This window comes from Convolutriloba macropyga, chromosome 7, assembly GCF_964194025.1.
Source record: "Convolutriloba macropyga chromosome 7, txConMacr16.3, whole genome shotgun sequence".
Classification (NCBI taxonomy): domain Eukaryota; kingdom Metazoa; phylum Xenacoelomorpha; order Acoela; family Convolutidae; genus Convolutriloba; species Convolutriloba macropyga.
Window position 1 is genome coordinate 74,517,277 of NC_134474.1, and position 20,193 is coordinate 74,537,469.

Genomic DNA, 20,193 nt, shown 5'->3' on the forward strand with positions numbered 1-20,193 from the left:
AAAAATTCAAAAACATGAAATTGCAAATATTTTAAAAAATTGCTTTAATTTGTGTTATTAAAATCTTGAAGAACATTCCATTACAATTATATACTATGCAGTAATATATTATCAAACCCTAGAGGAAGTTCCATGGCCCTTGAGAATAGAGAAGCCTAAAAAATGACAAAATGACAAAAAAAATAACTTTAAAATTGCAAGTTTTATTTAAAAAAATTGCAAAAACTTGTGATGTTAAAAAATTGAATATTGACCCACGACCAACAAATATATTCAAATAACTTATTATCAAACCCGAACGGAGGCTTTTTTGATTCTTGGCGCTCAAAAAAACTGAAATGACTAAATGTTGAAAAAATGGCAAAAAATATCAAAAAAAATGCTAAAAATCGTGATGTTAGAATCTTGCAGGACATTCCATTTAATCTAGAAATTATTCAATAACCTTTTTTCAAACCCTAGAGGAGGTTCCTTTGCTCTTAAGGAAAAAAAAATTTAAAAAACTTGAAAAAGCAAGTTTTGATCAAAAATTTGCTAATATTTGTGACATTAAAAAGTTGAAAAACTATTCCATGACCATTAAAAATTTGTCAGTAACTTATTATCAAAACCCATAGGATGTTTTCTGGCCCCTGGGTCTGCAAAGACCTGATTAGGGAAAAATGTCAAAAATTTGAAAATTGCACGTTTTGTCAAAAGATTGGTAAAATTCGTGATGTTAAAATATTGAAAACGTTCCGTTACCACTAAAAACAATGCAGTAACCTATTATCAAACCTTTAGAAGGTTCCTTGACAGCTAGGGCTGATAAAACAAAAAATGTCAAAAATTTTCAAAAAGCTTGAAAAAAATTGCAAAATAGTATAAATTTGCGTTTTTAGCAAGCGGTTGTTCGTCAGTAGCTAGCCACGGGAGGGGGGGGTGCAACGTGGGCTGATTGGGGGGGCAACACTGGGGTGGGGGCAATAGGGCAATAGGGGGGTCAACAGTGGGGGGTGTCTTCAACCTCTAAGAACCGCCCTTCACACCATTAGTATAAACAATTTGAGCTGAGACAGAGCTGAAGGGCTCTAAGAACACTTAATGCCCACTGGGCGCTAAGGGTTTATCCCGTTTTTGAGGACGAAAAGACAAAAGCGTCAGACGAAAAATCGGTCAAGCAAAAAATTGCATAAAGACCGACAGGACTAATATAATTGCTACAACTTCGTTTGAGAGCAACTAATACAGCAATTAGTCCTCTTTGAGTTATATAGACATGCGTAAAACCAATTTTTTTCTTCTCGTCAAAAGACAAACTTCGTCCGAGAGCTACTAAGAACACAAAAAAAACTAATAACACAAAAAAAAGAACTACCTGACTTCAGAAAAATTGTTCTTGAACGACAGTGAGAGCTGGTTTTGCTTTTAGATAGCTGGAGCACAGGAGGGCAAGCCTCAGAGGGTGAGTTTGATTAAAAGAGAGGCGGGGTTAAGAATGTGGGTAAAGGGGTTAGTCCAATTCAAGAAAATTTGCCTCTTCAAGCTTTCTTAATTTTCTAAATTTGCTGAAAAGTACTTATTATTTAGCTTAATAAACAATAGGGGATGGGGTGGTGCGAGGGGGGTCTTTGGCTGTACGGGCCCTTACGCCCTGAACGATGAGCAGAGTGGGGATTGGGGTGAAGTGAGGGGGCTGATCTGGGGAGGGGGTTCACCTCTAAGAACTTCCCTTCACACCATAAGTATAAGTCTCCAAAACAGTTTCTGTTAATCGCATACTTGGAGACTAGTGAGCTGAAAGGCTCTAACAGAACTTAATTACCGCTGGGCGCTACCTGTTTTTCCCGTTTTTGAGGACGAAAAGTCAAATGGGTCAGACGAAATATTGGTCAAGCGAAAAATCGCGTTAAAGACCAACAGGCCTAATATAATTGCTACAAACTTCGGTAGCAATTAGTTTTGAGTGTATTGTGAAACATGCAGCAAAATTTAGTGTCTCTCAAAAATGTTTTTCAGAGCCTACAGGGAGTTTAAGTAATAGACTATGGACATCTTACACCGTATTTCTGGATGGACACATTAGTTAGGTGAACAAACATGTTGTCCAGCTCTCCCACACTCGTGTTGTATTTCACTGTGCAGAATCGGGCAAAGCCAAGTCGATATCTAGAGGAAAAAAGCACAAAACTCATCATCGACAATGTACAAGAAAAGCTGGAGTTTATGTTTATTGCATAACTTTCCGATTTCGTCACTGTATAAAAAATTCTTTGAAAAGTTGTCAAATTTAGCATGGGGCATTTTGGATCCACTTTTCATTCCATTCTTGCATAGAAAGCTACAGAGATTTAAAGATCAAGAAAATTGTTAAAAATTTAATTTTGTTCTTCAATAAATAACTTCATTTTTAAATCTGACACTACTGGAAAAGACGGTTAAAAACTTACATGTACACTTTTAGAGGGCGGTAAGATAGCACCAAGACATAGAGCCTTAAATCGAATTTCTTTCCACCAATCAAAAGAGGCTTGTCCAAGTACTTCGATATCACGTAGTTGTCTTTCACTGGAGTCGAGTAACTGAAACCATCAAAACAATTCAACAAAAATCTCATGAGCCAGAGAGCTCATGTCCATCAAAATGATCCAAAGATAATATATTGAAACAAGGCGGCTCGGTAATGTGCGATGGCACATAAGGTTCCGACCCCGCCCATCCACAATTTTGGCATAATTGTCTACCAAATGAGGAACAGATAGAAAAACCCAAAAATTATCTTTTTTTTAAAAAAAAACCCAAGTATTTTTCAAAAAAATTATGTATGAACGATAAGATAGCCTCCAAAGCAAATAACTCAGTGGAGTAAAAATTGATGCATTAGATTGCTGTGATATGCCAATATTAAGAAAGCGAGTCAAGACGAAGAGCAAAATCAAACAACAACAGCAACAACAAACATTAATTACATCAAAAATTTTACGTCCGTTTTAAAAAACCAAGCTTAATAACAAATTCAACACACCGTCAGATAAAACTAAGACTCAACAAAATAACTTAAAAATCACCAGAAAAGATATGGGACCAGTCCATAAAAAGGTTTGGTAACAATTAGAAAAAAAAGAACAAAAACAGTAAAGTTAAAAAATTCGCTTTCTTTTTTAAATTATTAACTTTAAAGTAATGAAAACCGTTAAAAATCAAGTAAAATATCCTAAAGGCGTGCGATAACCAATGCTTCCATAGAAGGGCATTGGGACCTGACCTTAATCATTTTTTAAGCGGCTAAAAAGAACAAAAAAACAACAAACAAAAAATTAATTGAAGCTTGCCAGAAAACGCTGTCAAAACCTTCAAGCCATATTTTGGCCCTCAAAATATATTTGATTGCGCTTTCCTCAAATACCAAAAATGTAGTATGTGGTCATTCATTAGTGAGACTAGGTAACAAGTAGACAAAAAAGAAAGAAGGGCAAAAGTATGTAAAACTTATAATTTTTTTCGAAATAAAATTACATCAGAAGTCAAAAAAGACTTTAATTACATAATGATATGTTCAAATAGGGTCGTTTATTCATCCATAGGAACCTCTTGAGACCTGCAGTTATCCAGAATATGTCTAACGTCTACAAAAAGAACGTCAAAAATGACAAAACAAATTAATTTATTTTTCTTGTGAAAAACCGGTGTCGAAGCCAGTAAGGTTCGCTTAATGCTTTTTAGGAAGCGTATTGCAATTCTAACCAACGAATCTATGTCATAGGTCTACAAAATCTCATTAAAATCTCCAAAAAAAAGAATCAAATTTAAAAAAAAAATTAATAAAACTCAGAATCGGAGCCATAAAAATTGCCCGATTCCTTAAAAACTAATTATTTGTTTATTGGGCATTACTTGACGGTAAATGAGGTTTGTCAGGAACACAACCTGGATAATAAATGTGACTAGTCTCCAAGTGACTTGAAAAAAAATAATAAAAAAAAACATGGAAAGGTTTTTAAAAAATCCAGCTCTCAAATAAAAATCGAGGATTTTCTATAGTAAACATCACTATGAGACGAAAACTACCCCTTTTATGGCCTTTCGTCTGTTAGAATCACAAGAATGTTCCATTTATAGCAGAAAATGTAATTTTGAACTGATATTTTTTTTTATAGAAAATAGCTTAATTTGAACAAAAAGTGAACAAAATCATGCCAAACTTCACGTGTTCACGCAAAACTTTAAACCTCGATAATTCCTCAAAAAACACGAAATTCGAAAAAATCTTTTTAATTCCGAATTCTACGCGAGACGAGCTTTTCAATGATACCACTCACTCTTCTCTACGATGAATATATCGATCGGCCAAAATTCACGGAACAAAAAAAACCCATTTGAGTATATAGTTCCTCCCCCCCACAAGTGGGGTCGGAACAAAAATGGAGGTTACATATTGAAAAGACAGGCCTTTAACGCCGATATCGTTATTTCTGGCAGAGCTGACAGAAATAACAATATTTCAAATAATTATTAAATTTCACAAGTACCGAGACATTTTGACACAAGTATAAGGAGATAAAACAATACTAAACATACCCGGCAGATTGCCGGAAAATAGCCGCCGTTGATTCCAATAAGCATGATTGGGATTGAAAGAATAGAAATTGAAAAAAAAGATTTTTGTACAAAAACATTTTTTTAAGTCCGATTTATTTTGATGGCATTTCGTAGTTGAACATAACGTACTTCTGTTTCTTAGAGAGAGGCTACAGGGGCTGTTATCAATACCAATAAGCATTAGAGATGGTAACTAAGACTTATAGGAACGACGTTCAAATAGCGGGCATCTAAAATTGGGCTTTATGGGTTTATCCCGTTTCTAATTCTGACTTCATTTTTTTATACTGACTCTGTTCATTTTGAATTGCTTTGCTGAGCAACTGATGTTCAAAATCACTTCTAGCAGAATGAGAGAAGAGAGAAACTAGCCTAGAGAAGTCAAAAAGATATCACGCAAAATGTTGAAAAAGCGGCAAAATGAGGTAAAGCGGAACATTTTTTTATTCGACGAAGTAAAAAAACATAGCAGGACAAGTCCTGACACACAATTCAAAGAATTTTCATTGACTAAACAGAAAACTAGACCAAGAACGGACTATGAATGGATTGGGAAAACCATTTCGAAAAAAAATCCGATCCAAAAAATCGAAAACTTCACGCCGCAAAACCACTCGCTTTTTCGCTCCACTTCCTGTTTCGGCGTGACCAAAATCACTACTCCAATTTGACTTCAAAAATCATGAAAATGTGTGAACAGATCCTAAAAAAAAGACAGCGCCCCAATACAATTCAAATTCTTTGAATTGTAAAAAACCAAGAGCACCGCAATATAGCTACGCACAGCTTACAGCTTCGCAGCTATAAAAAAGACAAAATGGGAAACTTGGTAAAGTAACATTCTATGAAAAAAAGACCTCAAAGTTGAGACAATATTCAAATTCGTAATTGCAGGATATCATTCAATTTAAAGAATTCAAAAAAATATCTTTAATCGACTCCATTGGGGAAAAATTGACAAACAAGTGAAGGCAAGCTTCAGAAATCCCTGAAACTTTTCAAATGTTTAAAGGATTGAAAACAGTCGCCAAACTGAAGATGATTGACCCATGAAAGTAGTCCGCATTAGAACGCCGATAAAATCTTTTATTATTTAGAATAAGAGACAAGACCATAATAAATGCTATAACAACGGGCAGATTTCAAAAATTCACTAACTTTTCATGAAAAGAAAGAGTCCGTCACAAAAAGCATCAATTATCATCTAAATCAATTAGATTTCATTATTATGCCTCATAAGCAAAGTCTAAATACTATCATTAAAGACAGCATGTGACCACACAACACCAATATATTATGATCAAAAATAGTGTCAAAGTCATAAAAAGCATTAACTGCCCATTGAGGGATATAGACAATGGAAACTAGGCAATGAAATTTGGTTCAAACAAAATATATAGGCCCAGAAGGAACTATGAATGGATTAAGAAAACCATATAGAAAATCTAACCCAAAGAATCGAAAAAAAAAACAGTAAAAATCAAAGTGAAATTGCCGCATGTGAACAAAAAACCACTAGCGAGAAAGCTATTTTTGTTCAAACACCGTTCTCTCACTCTACTTTAAATTTAGAGCGAAAAAATTTCACGCCGCAAAACCACTCGCTTTTTCGCTCCACTTCCTGTTTCGGCGTGACGAAAATCACTGCTCCAATTTGACTTCAAAAATCACGAAAATGTGTGAACAGATCTTAAAAAAAAGACAGCGCCCCAATACAATTCAAATTCTTTGAATTGTAAAAAAAATAGGAGTGCTATAATAGCCGGCTGAGAAGATGAGGGCGGCTATTAAAAACAAAACCGATAACTTCGGACAAATTGCTTCAGAATGCCTGCTTTGTTTGTGGCTCGCCTAAGCTTAGTCTCACTAGGAAGGAGGGGCGGGAAAAATAAGCGATAATCAATAGCTTCAAAATGCATCAAGAATTTTTGCCTAATTAACAGTTTCGGTTAAACAGGTAGTTTGAGACTAGTTAATCTCTCATAAACCAAAACTGCGACTTAATGTCCTTCGCCAGTTTATCTCATTTCACTCAATATAAATTTCTCAAAGTCAGAAGAAAAAATCATGCAAAAATTGACCAGCAAGACACAAAAATTAAGGTTAAAATATTTGTTCGCGGGAAACTGATTAACAAAACTTTTTGCGAGGAAAAAAACCTTGAGCACAGTTTGGCTATTCTCACCATTAGCTATTCTTACACACTGTTGTACAGCAAAACAGAAGTTGTAAACCCCCTCGAATTTAGTTAGGGGCTTAAATTCTGAATGAGAGCAATTTAGAACATGCAAAAATCAACTCGAAAAGTCAAAGCCTCAGGCGAAAAATCCATGAAGCAAAAAAATTGAAAAATCGCATAGAAAAGACCACATGACTGATACAATTGCTACAAACTTTGTTGGAGAGCAATTAGAAATCTCTACGTCTTGACTATGTTACCCGAAATCCCACCCTAGTACCCTTTGCCCTCTCTAGTGAATAATATTATGGACTGTTCGACTGCTGCGCGACTCAACCTCACACCTTTGGTAATACAATATCTGCATTTCTTGCAAAATTTCCTATTCGATGTTTCTACAAACTGGCCGATCAGACTAAAACATACGGCTCTAATTTTCTCATTCGTCCCTAATTCCTAGCAATCTGTTGTCCACCTAAAATTGTTCAAAGTTGAACAGATAGCCACTGAACTTGATAAAAGCGATTAATTTATTTAAAAGTGATCGAGTAGGAAATGGGAAACTAACGTTGGCCAATCAATCACAACTACACTTACTTTTGCGTCTTTCCATCTCTTGACCACTTTTTAAGCTGCGTCAATTTGTTTATTAAGAAAATTCCAATTCCACGAGCTGAAACAAGAGTATCAACAAATATGGGTGGACATTTTCTCACCAATTTCTACACTTGAATATCAAGAGACACTTACCTTTTCCAGATGGCTTCATGATCCAAGTTGAGTTCGGATTTTTTCTGAATTCCTCCGCAAACAAATTGTAATCACCAGGAAGAATGTAGGTGACAGGGATGAAGTCTAAACAGAAAAGCCACGCTCGCAAAAGTATCCAAATCATTGTCAACTTAACATGATTCAAACAAAAACATATCCGACTAGTGTCAGACGATTTGCTCTGAAAAGGACTAGCGATCGTTCAGTGGGGGGGGGGGGGGGGGGGGGGAGGGGGTGAGGAGACAGGTGAGACATAAGGCTCTAAAAGAACTTAATACCGTCCGGGCTTTACCTGTTTATCCCGTTCTTGAGGACGGAGAGTCAAATAGTCAGGCGAAAAAGAAACAATCAGACACAAAGTTGGCAGTACAAAAAAATACATAAAAGACCAGTAGGACTATTATAATTGAGAGCAATTAAACAGCAGCAGAGCATACAGATCTAATTTATGATCAGCATTATTTCTGAAAAATACAATAAACTCATGTACCCTCTCGTATCCACCGAAGGTGAAATAACACGCAAAAACATAAAAATGCACAAAAAGGAAGAATAACACAACAGTAATTTTGAATTGCTTAATATCAACAACAAACCGTTTTTAAAAATGATCGTTTAAGACAACCACAGATTTCATCAGTTATCTATTGATAATAATTACCTAAATGGATGTAGTGTCCGTTCTCATCCTTCTCAGCCAAGGGACTTCCCTCTTTTTCTAAATCTTTCCTGTACCTCTTTATATTCTTCACAACCAAATCCTTCCTTGTCAGCTCAAAGTGGTTCGGATAGTGGCAGATAATCCTAAAACACATACCAAACTAATATGTTCCGGATTAACACGAAATTTGAGTGAATCACTAACAAGATTGAGAGAATACTTTAATCGACTAACGTCGGGCAAATTGCTCTCAAACGACCGACTGGCTTTCGTAGTACCCAGCTGGGGCTTAGAGATGCTAGCATGATATTGTCTCCTCAAAATAGGACGAAGTCAAAAGGGCCAGTCAGACGAAACATTGGTCAAGCGAAAAATCGCATAAAGAAGACCACAGGGCTAATACAATTCCTACAAAGGTAAGAACTTAAAAACATTGTTCTCTCAATCAATATGATCAATTCCTTAACAAACAATACTCACTGATCATCCGCCAGTCTATGTCCACTTTCTACGCTGAAAATATTGCGCGCAGTCCCAACCCCAGCCCTAAACACGATAATACAAAAATTGCTAATAATAATCATTATCAAATCGTTCTCGGCAATGCTAAGGAGGTACTAAATCAATCGACAGCTTGTGGCGCATTAAACTCTAGTCACCGTCTTAATATTTGTCCAACTATCTCTGCGCTTCCATTTGACTTCTCAATCTTAAATAATTTCTAGTTAATTTTTAGTTTTTCTATAATTTTTAGTTTTTCATTGCCACATTTTAACCAACAGCAGAAAATCTGACCACGTTTTCACTGTAGAGCTTATATTTGCAAATTATTCCTCCTTTTAGAAAATGCTTTGCAATCGAATACAAGCTTTGATTGAATCCGATTTAATCAATCACTTTGATTTAATCAATAACGATTGAAAACTGTATTGCCGTGATAGATTCATAGTTTACAACTGTGTTAGTTTTTACGTCACTAGGTTTTTCTTCACAACATTTACGAAATCTTTATAATTATGAAACAAAATCAATACTGCATAAATCTTGTTTTGTTCTCTTTTGTAGCCACCAATTAGCCATATACATGCTATTCAACACATTTACTTCAATTACAAACAAAAATTCATTTGGAATTGCGTTTCACACTAATCATGGGCAGTTTGTAGAGCTAGAGTTAAAATAATCACGCGATAGCCGAGGAGAAATCTATTATTTCAATTGCCATTCTATTTTTTTCGTGTTCACTCTTTCTGGACGCTAGCTTTACTTAAAATAGCACAGCAAAAGCGTTTCCATTGTCCCAGCGTTCACCTTTCCATCTTAACTTTTTTTATTGCAGAACTAAGTCGCCCTCTTTGTAACTCCATGAAAACACAGTTGTCACTTTCTTCTCATGTCAACTCAATTTACCACGATCTAGTCAATCCACGAGATTCTGCGCTGTAAATTTAAAGTTATAACCACAAAAAACGTTTGGTTAATAATTTACATTTTCAAAATCACCTCGTAAATATATGAATAGTTCGGTCTTTATACTTCAGTAGAAAAAATTACTAAAGCCTCTTACTTGTCTATCTATTGGAACACGTTCATGCAATTTGACCATTTCGCTGCTTAGTTTTTCCTTAAATTTATTTTTAGTTTTTTTTTCTTTTCGGATCTCAATGGGTAAATTATTCCACTTCCTAGAAAAATTTCTGATCAATGACATGTCACTCCATTTGGATTGGCACTTATTCTTTGGAAAAAACTGGGCCGTTCTGGAGTTTTTGGTCAATTCGAGTTTTTCAAAAAACCTGAATGAGGAATTTTTGGTTTCTCGACTGCTCTCTTTATATTGTGAGAGAAGATCAAAAAATTCAAGACAAACTTTTTTAATGAAAAGCTCTGCTGGTAAAATTTTGTCTTTCAAAAAAAGATCTCTTGCACTGTCAAACTTTTTGCGCACGTGGCTAACCTTTATTTCCCAGTTTATTTGTCTATTAACTATCTGAAGTGACATAACCGACAACGATTGGAAAAAAATTGCACTGAAATGGAGATGGGACAAAACGAGTGATTTAAAAAGACCCATTCTTGCTTTTAATAATATAAGATGACTTACTAAGTAAATTGACCTTATAGCATTTGCCATTTTTGCTAAAATTTTGTTTAGCTGTATGTCAAAATTTAGATGGTTATCAATCATCATACCTAAATAACGGCAACTTATTTTTGGCTCTTTGAAATTTCCATTATAATGCAATTGTTCAATTTTTGATTCACCATTTTTTTTTGAAAAAATCACAATTTCTGATTTATCTCGGTTTAAAGCTAGCATATTCTGCCTCATATAACTGTAAGTATGTTCAAAAACACTGTTAATTTCGAATAAAAGATTTTCAACGGATTTGGAATGACAAATAATGCACGTGTCATATGCAAACTGTAAAACGTCCTCTTTTTTGTTGACTATTTCACACTTTTCAACATGTTCTAGCATTTGTTGGAGCAAGAGTCTTACCCTCACAACTCCCATGATAACATCTGCTTTCGTTACATTTTTGTTTATTATTTAAAAAGATGACATCTTGTTGAAATACGACGTTCTAACGCTTGTGTCTCGCTATTCAGCTGAGGTTCTTGTTCCAACTAATCAAAAAGCGGACTGGACTTGCCGTTTGACAAATGCGTACAGGTCTTTCACATTCAATTTCATTTTGTTTCAAAAGGACTTTTATATTTGTATCGCATACGTTGGATAAATTGTTCATTTATTCAACATTCTATTTTATCCCTGACAATTAAACCTGCCTGGCAATCTTCTACAACTGCAAGCGCTGCAATTGTCTGGACCTTAAATCAAGTTCAAAGTGTCTTCTCTGGTCGGCACAAGCACATTGAGATATTGAGTTAAAAGCTTTGGCTAAATCCAAGAATATACTAGGAACAGTTTCATTTTCTAACAAACTGTTCACTGATTCCGTCAACGATATAACTGTCATTCGAAGATTTTCTTTTCAGAAACCCAAATTGAATTCTGTTTATTATTTTATACTTTTCAACATGTTCTAGCATTTGTTGGAGCAAAAGTCTTACCGTCACAACTCTCCATGATCAGATCTGCTTTCGTTACATTTTTGTGTTTATTATTTACCAAGATGACATATTGTTGAAATAAGACGTTTTAACGCTTGTGTCTCATTATTCATCTGAGCTCCTTGTTCCAACTGATCAAAGCGGACTGGACTTGCCGCTTGACAAATGCATACAGGTCGTTCACATTCAATTTCATTTTGTTTCAAAAGGACTTTTATATTTGTATGGCATACATTGAACAAATTGTTCTTTTATTCAACATTCTATTTTATCCCTGACAATTAAACCTGCCTCGCAATCTTCTACAACTGCAAGCGCTGCAATTGTCTGGACCTTAAATCAAGTTCAAAGTGTCTTCTCTGGTCGGCACAAGCACATTGAGATATTGAGTTAAAAGCTTTGGCTAAATCCAAGAATATACTAGGAACAGTTTCATTTTCTAACAAACTGTTCACTGATTCCGTCAACGATATAACTGTCATTCGAAGATTTTCTTTTCAGAAACCCAAATTGAATTCTGTTTATTATTTTATACTTTTCAACATGTTCTAGCATTTGTTGGAGCAAAAGTCTTATCGTCACAACTCTCCATGATCAGATCTGCTTTCGTTACATTTTTGTGTTTATTATTTACCAAGATGACATATTGTTGAAATAAGACGTTCTAACGCTTGTGTCTCGCTATTCATCTGAGCTCCTTGTTCCAACTGATCAAAGCGGACTGGACTTGCCGCTTGACAAATGCATACAGGTCGTTCACATTCAATTTCATTTTGTTTCAAAAGGACTTTTATATTTGTATGGCATACATTGAACAAATTGTTCTTTTATTCAACATTCTATTTTATCCCTGACAATTAAACCTGCCTCGCAATCTTCTACAACTTCAAGCGCTGCAATTGTCTGGACCGTAAATCAATTTCAAAGTGTCTTCTCTGGTCGGCACAAGCACATCTTCTAAATTGGAATTAGGATCATTTCTTTTTTTCAGCAAGTTAGGTTGTCATAAAGGACTGAGACTACAGTCAGTAAGTGAAGCTAGCATACATGGCTCGGGCACGCGTGTAATGAACTGGACGAGTAAGACAACTACTTAAAAAACATTTTTTCGATAATGATCCAGAAGGGATACAAAACGGGGCGATAATTTACGTTTTGGCTCAGTAATGATTTCAACAGTAATCTTCGGGTCTGATAGTTGTCGTAAAAACTAAGTAAAAACGTAACCAACATAATGAAAATGACTGGCCTGGCCCACTATCGGTGCCCCTGCAACGGTCAACTCAGAACAGAAAATTTCGTCAAAAGTTGTCACTTATGGTTCCCAACAAACACGTGTTTGAAACCAGCATCGCCAAAGGGACTCCCCATATAAGAGAGGCGTGCTTCGGTTTCGATGTTTACATCGAAAAAGAGTTTACAAACATCTCTCAAAACAGATTCGGTGGAGTTGCAGATAAGATGTTGATTCCGCAAGATAAAAGTTAAGGGAAATGTAAATGAACCCCTCGTGAACTTTGTTGGTTTCTTTCTCGCATTAGAAGAACCACAATTCTTGCTCTTAGTAGCACCAAAAAATTCTGGTCCACTTTAGTTAGACCCAACTTCAAATGGTTTCAGATAAATGTGGGGTAAAGCCGACAAAAAACCGTCAATTAAGAAAAATCCCCTCCACTTACAGGGTAACCGGTCAACTCAGGGCGGCAAGTCAATTCCTATATATCTATATTCTTACACTAGTCAAACGTCAAAGCATCGTAAATTAAAAAAAGCTTCTGTATGAATAAGAAAGGGTGTGCAAAAAAATTTAAATCAAGATTTGAAAATTCTAGAACGTGATTTAAGACAACCGCCCCTCGTTATTATGGTTCCAATAATAGAACCTTTGACAGCGGGATGGCGGAGCTTTGGCCCCGCGCCACGGAGGCATGGCATGTAGCAATACCAGAGAGCGAAATGAGGTTTTCTGATGTATGTAATCACGTCGGAATATGAATCCTCTTCGCTTTCGCTGATTCCTGCTGCCAACCTCTGCATGGCTGTAAATGCTGATGGGCTCCTGATCCATTGATTTTATGCACTGCCCACGGTGCAGAAGATCAATAGACATAAGGGGACCTTCTCAACTTCAATTACTCTGATCATACTTCAATTACTCTGATCATACTTCAATTACTCTGATCATACTTCAATTTTGTTGTGTTCTTGAGATAATTATATTACTCTGGTATGCTTAAGAGCAACTCTAAACAAACTGATTAAACCCTTTTACATAAAAAAGTCTTGCTGAAGCAAGAACCAAACAACTCATTTGCTTTGAGATCAAATTGAGCGTCATCAGTTGTGATACAACTAATTGCAAAGGTTTCTTCTCGCAAACTCTGAAGACAAGGCTTCACTTCGACATTAAATACTTCATCAAGAAAATTGACGAATGAAACTCATATACTTTGTTGCTGAAGTCGTGTAGCCACCTTTTGGACAAAGTAACGCATGAGCTAAGTTAAATGTTTCTCCACATAAACAGGCTGATGGTAATTTACAGGTTCCCAGCAATACCGTCAAAATTCTCCCTTGGTTAGCTCAAAATTGTATCGTCCCAACGGAAGTGCAATCAGTCAGCACATCACTCCTATTATCTTTGCGAGATCTAGAGGAAAAGCGTTAAGTTCATCAAGGATCTCACATTTGAGAATTTTTGGCGAACTGGTATCTGCTTTTCGGATTACTCGAAGATCCATTTTTTCATGACCGGCTCTGCTGCAATAGACTCATGCAGGGTTCACAGAGTTAAAGCGATCTTTGATACTAGCGCGCCCTGTCTTCGGGTAATAACAAGCTTAGGCCACCTTCTCTCACATGAAGAGGAAAGATAATTTTTCTAATTATCGTTGAAGGAAGGATGGCTCATCATTGAAGAGATCAAATCGTTTTCAATTTTATTTTCTGATTTTTAAGTACCTTGTGGGAATGTGGCGTCGTTCTTTAAATGAAGTTGAGTTTATGTAAGCCTCAATTTGTGTGTATGGACATTCGAAGGAGACAACTTAATTTATTAGCCAAGTTTTCGGAGCAGAATCGAATAATTTTTCTACTTTTCTTTCAGGAACTGTTCGCAAAACCCATTTGAGCCTATTATGGACCCCAGAACACAATGAACTGCAATCACGTCAATATCTATACCCAAAAAAGCTATTGAGCCCTCTCTAAGTCTCGGTTTTGCTAATAGATGAAACTTCATTACGTTTTATCCAAAGGCATTTCCATGTTCATTGAGTCGTGCAAGTACAAATGTCGAAGGCTGGAGGGTACCAGCAGCATTACCATCATCAGTGTACCACTTGTGCGTGATATTCTGATCTTCGAGTGAATCTATGGAAGAATAGCTATACCATACATGGGCATTGCTATAGGGTTCCCCTGCGTTGCACCTTCTTAAGACTTGATTACTTTTTTTTACCTATGAAGAGGTCTAATGTTGTCCTTTACGATTTTTTATCTGCTGCTTAAATCAATGAACAACCTTTGCTATTATCTGTAAGGCAGGATCTGTTATACGATCTTTTTATCTGCTGCATAAAGCAATGAACAACGTTTGGTATGTTCTGTAAGGCAAGATCTGTTGGGATTCTTGAACGCGTTCTTGGCATCGATCAGCAAAATTGCATATGTATTTTAATCGTGGAAGCGTCCATGAAGCGCTTGAAACGCTGGTCCAATGCTCTATGCAACTCTTTTGTCCCATACATAGCTGTACATTTCCTCCAAATTTCTGAGGATCTTGTCTTACACATTTTACAGTACTCTGCCCATTACTCGTCTCAACACATCGCCTATAACAATAGATCTAACCCTCGGTCAATTATCTAGTGTTATCAGACGGCAAGCATTGTATGGAGCCGAAACCACGACTCGCCATTCTAAAAGCTAACTTTGACACTGTTTTAAAAAGATCACTGGATGAGGTCTTGAATGATGTTGAAAAACTGTGCCATTCGGTCGCGTCAAGACCGGAGGGACTATGACTACCACTTGTCCTCATTGCTGCTTGTCTGATTTCCGATAAAACTATTTTTTCGAAGATGGATGGAAGAAATTGTACATCAGGTTCTTTCAAGTCCGATATTACATACTTAGAATCTACTGTTAGACACCATCTGTTGCATGATCAGACAAGCGTCCTCAAGCGCTTGATATCTTACCGGTTTCTATTTGTTTATCGAAGGCCTTGAATTCATTCATTAACTTCTCTCAATCTATTGGTCTTACGTAAACGCTCCTGAACTGCCTTTGTTTGGTTAAACAGGTAATCCAAATTGCATCTGATCCATTGATCCATTCTTTTTGAGATGGTTTTGGACTATTATTGTTGCCGACAATATCATTTATTGGAAATCGAAGTATTAGTTTCAGAATTGGAAGTTGATTTTAAAAGGCGCTAGTAATTGTTGCTTTAATGTTTCCAGCTGATTTATGAGTTATTTCACCTCGTTGAGCTTGCGTTGAACATACTTTTCATGTTAACTAACATGGAAGATAATTTAATTATTAAGTAAAATCTTTGGTTATTTTCAGAGTACATTTCTTATTTGGTGAGTATTCCAGTAAATACGTCGCCGAAAACGTATCCCATCTTTTTCGCCATATGATAAATCTTATTTCTATTCTAACTCATTTTACTTTTTTTCCTGAATTCTGGAGTTGGAAAGATCTGTTACCGAACAAGACTACGCATTTTCGCCCACGGCAGTACTGAATTAACGGGACTAATAACACAGGGAAATACTTTCTCCACGGACCAGTAGAAATTCCAATCATCGTCGGGTGCTACATGAATCCATCCCTTCCTTTCGAAATTATTCGTGAGACAGGCCTTGTCTTGATCACTGCAGTATTTGATAGTGCTGCCACTGCTACTACCAGATTGATAGACGTTACCACTGGGCATAGCATCTTAAATTTTATTTTTGAAGTTCTCCAATAATAATAAAAATCATTAAGAAAAAGTTGAAGTAGTAACTCGATTTTTATATGATTTGGAGAAGCCAATCTGATGGAAAATTCTGGTCTCGAATGCCCGAGTTAGCAAGTAAGCGTAGTGCTTCACAAAAGCCTAATGACAGACAGAGTTTTCTAACTGATCTGTACCTCAAAATTTTATTGACAAAAGCTTACCGAAAATATGCTTGCAGTTGGTGAATTTATTGACGTTGCACAAACTGTTACCACCATTCAAGTAACTTTAAATTCTTATATACGACTACAATTCTAAAATTACAGCAAATTTACAAACAAGTTTGTAATCAGCGAGCAAACTTCATTGTGCTCAATAAAAACAAAACGGAACTTAAATGGATCTATTCTTTTTTGCCCCCCCCCCCCAACTTAGTGAGCTTATAATTTTGACGCCCCCCCCCATTAGCATGTGCATTTTTCTTACACAGTAGCGTGCAATATAACAACATAATTTGTAACGGGGGGAGTAAGGAACACTAGGGGCCAAAACAGAATAGATCCAATTTCTATTACGCTTTTGTGCACAGGCTATTACATGAGAATCTAATTCAATTAATTCAACAAACAATTATGATTTATTTCACCTCGTTGAGTATGCGTTGAACATACTTTTCAGGTTGTTTAACATGGAAGATAATTTAATTATTAATTAAAATCTTTGGTTAATTTCAGAGTAGATTTCTTATTTGATGAATATTCCAGTAAATACGTCGCAAACCAAAAGATCGAGGTTATCATATAACGATTTTTTAATCAGAGTTGATGTTAAGGAGTACCATATAAAATTAAACTAGGGGTACAATTCTAAAAATGGGATAATGTGCTATTCTCTGATGTATGTAAAAAAAATTGATTTGTGAGGCGTTGCGCTTTCTGACGCTGCAGTTTACGCAATGTCAATTTTTGTGTATGCTGCACTATTTTTGAACACTGTGGTGACATGGAGCAGAATCCGGTAGCTAAAACTGAACAAAAACAATTGATCAGAATGTCAATGAAATTTTAACAGAAGCTACGCATAGTTCACATTAATTTTAAAAACGCATTCAAAAATTGTAAGCAGCTTAAGACTTCGTTCAAGGTATATGCAAGTTCAAGAAACTACAAAGATGCTAAATACTTTTTTTTTCTCATGTTGAGTGCATTGGAAAAATGTGCTACCTTTAGGAAGGCAGTTCTAGAGAAAAACTCCAGAATTGCTTTTACAAAAACCATATAACGAAGAAAAAAATCAGTCCATGAATATCAAAAATCGTTTGATAATTATTGTCTAATGTAAAAGAAACCAATTCGTCAAATTAAAATTACTTCCAATACTTAAAACAAACGTTTTCGAACTTTACGTTCATCGTCAGGTTAAAACTGTTTTACAAATTGTTAAAAGATAAAATGAATATGTATTTACATTTGTCTGAGATGACAATTAAAACAATTCTAGGAAACATTCTAAAAAATTCAATCGAAAATTTTTCCTTATATACAATATTTAGCCTATTTACAACACATATTTACATCTGTTATCAATTTACTTAAAAACATTCCTATTCCGGATTTTTCGATTTTGTCCATGTTCTTGTATTTTTAGGGTTATTCCGAATTTGCCCTAACCATAAGTATCCCTATTGTGGAGGTTTTGCAAATTTCGTTTTGTCATGCACAAAATGTTTTTTGCCCTATGCATTCACATTTAGTCAAAATTATGATTTGAACTAATATTTTAGCGTGAGTTCCCTCCCCCTATATTCGTCGCGTGTGTTTAGTGCCGGCTTCAGCTTGCTGATATATATAGCTTCGATGATCATTAGTTTTTCTACTGACCGACAGGCGTCCAAAATTCTCCATTCAATGTCATTCGTGGCGCCACGACATTCAACTAGATGTTGACCCACCTGTGAATCCTTCTTTTGATGTTCTGTTATCCTTGTGGTAACATGCCGGCTTGTTTGCCCAACATAGATGGATCCGCATCCATTACATTTAATTTCATATACCACGTGGGATTTCAGATCTCTATCAAAGGATGATTTCAGGGTGGGGAGGCACGATCTTAATTTTCGCGTTGTAAAAACTACTTGCAATTCGCTTAGTTTCTTCAATTTGCTTGCGAAGTTTTGAGTGAGGTTGCCTCTGTATTGTAGAAAAATAGTTGGCTTATCATTAGATTTAGTCTTGCTTTTTTGATGCTCTTTTGGTGTTGTTCTTAATTGGTCTTTACCGCCACTTATTATTTTTTCTAGAGTCTGATTCACAATTTTTGAAGACCATTCCTCTGGATATTGATTTTTGGTCCAGCAAGATTTGTTCTTTTCAAGAGCCTGATCGAAGGCCAACCAATTAGAGGTTGCATTAAAAACCCTGTGAACCGTCCCTTGAATCACATTTTTCTTATGTTGAAGCGGTGCACAGCTGCGAAAATTCAGTATTATTCCAGTGTCAGTTGGTTTTTGATACCAATGACAGGTGATATTATTTTTGCTGCTCACATTTACGTTAATGTCAAGAAAAGCCAAACCCCCATCCATGTTCACTTTCTCTAAGGTAAATTGCAGGTTGTTGTGTAATGAATTTGCAAATTTTAAATACTCATCCGGGTCACCACGAACCGTGCAGATAATATCATCCACATACCTTTTAAACAATTTCATCTCCTTATCGTGTCCCACTGTAAAGTTTGAAACAGTTTGATTTTTTCAAAATATACCTGAGCCACGTCTTCGGTAGCAGCAACCACATACCTCAAAGAAGCTCAAGGACAGGGGGCAATGAAGCCCGATTGTTCAGGAGCTCCTCCTCAGTCTGTGTCTGTTGCACCTTCCTTGCCTTGGCTCTCACTTTCCTCTGCCTTTTGCCCAAGTTCTTGCCTTTTCCTTTCTTGAGCAGCCCTCTTAAGTTGTATTGATGGCGTAATACTGTCTCCAAGGTCTTAATCTCCAGCCCAGCTTCCTGATGCAGCTGAGAATACTTTCCTGGCTGCGTCTTCCTTTTTCTCTTCGAAATCAGGTGCTTGGTTACGCTTAGCACCATTAACTCGGACTTCAGCAGCTCCTGAAAAATATCCTCTGTGCCTATACGTCGACAGTACACAATAGCACAGAAGCGGTCTTTGTTTGTTCTAAGAAACGATGTCAACTCCGGCACGCTGCAGGGTTGGTAGTTGTTTGACTTGTGACGTGAGATTGTGTTGTTTATCAGGTCGTGCCACACTACCAAGTCCTTCCTCTTGCTCAGATGACCCTTCTGATGGAGATTTCTCGCGTTCTTGAACCAATTTCTGGAATTTCTGTTGAAGGAGAATCCGGGAACTGATGTTACTTTCCTTAAAAACTGTTTCTTGCTTGAATATGGGAGACTATTTACGGCGTGATGAAGCGAACTTGCAGCCAAAATATGCACCATCTCGGTAAATCTATAAAATTATGTATTTACATTTGTCTGAGATGACAATTAAAACAATTCTAGGAAACATTCTAAAAAATTCAATCGAAAATTTTTCCTTATATACAATATTTAGCCTATTTACAACACATATTTACATCTGTTATCAATTTACTTAAAAACATTCCTATTCCGGATATTTCGATTTTGTCCATGTGCTTGTATTTTTAGGGTTATTCCGAAATTGCCCTAACCATAAGTATCCCTCTTGTGGAGGTTTTGCAAATTTCGTTTTGTCATGCACAAAATGTTTTTTGCCCTATGCATTCACATTTAGTCAAAATTATGATTTGAACTAATATTTTAGCGCCAAAAATTGTCGCCAAAAATTGCCTTTTTTACACTAAGAGACAAAACAAACCGTCAAACCAAATTGAAGAAAAACAGAAGCTCAACTGAAACTGTTTCCTTTCAATTAATACAACCAAAAAATGCTCATATTTGATTCATATTGTTAGAGAGACAAATACTCAAG

The 20,193-nt window shown here is 36.1% G+C and overlaps 1 protein-coding gene across 1 annotated transcript in view; it reads right to left on the reverse strand.

Moving 5' to 3' along the window:
• Positions 1 to 16,216, reverse strand: part of LOC142343323 (polyglutamylase complex subunit TTLL1-like) — a 38,630-nt gene extending 22,414 nt beyond the window's left edge. Inside the window, exons 1-7 of the mRNA XM_075395158.1 lie at positions 16,067 to 16,216; positions 8,670 to 8,735; positions 8,190 to 8,332; positions 7,508 to 7,612; positions 7,355 to 7,430; positions 2,430 to 2,561; positions 2,040 to 2,148 (exon numbers count right to left, since the gene is read on the reverse strand). Of these exons, the coding sequence (XP_075251273.1) occupies positions 2,040 to 2,148; positions 2,430 to 2,561; positions 7,355 to 7,430; positions 7,508 to 7,612; positions 8,190 to 8,332; positions 8,670 to 8,735; positions 16,067 to 16,215 (780 nt within the window). The 5' untranslated portion in view covers position 16,216. The remainder of the gene's footprint in view (positions 1 to 2,039; positions 2,149 to 2,429; positions 2,562 to 7,354; positions 7,431 to 7,507; positions 7,613 to 8,189; positions 8,333 to 8,669; positions 8,736 to 16,066) is intronic.
• Positions 16,217 to 20,193: the final 3,977 nt, after the last annotated feature.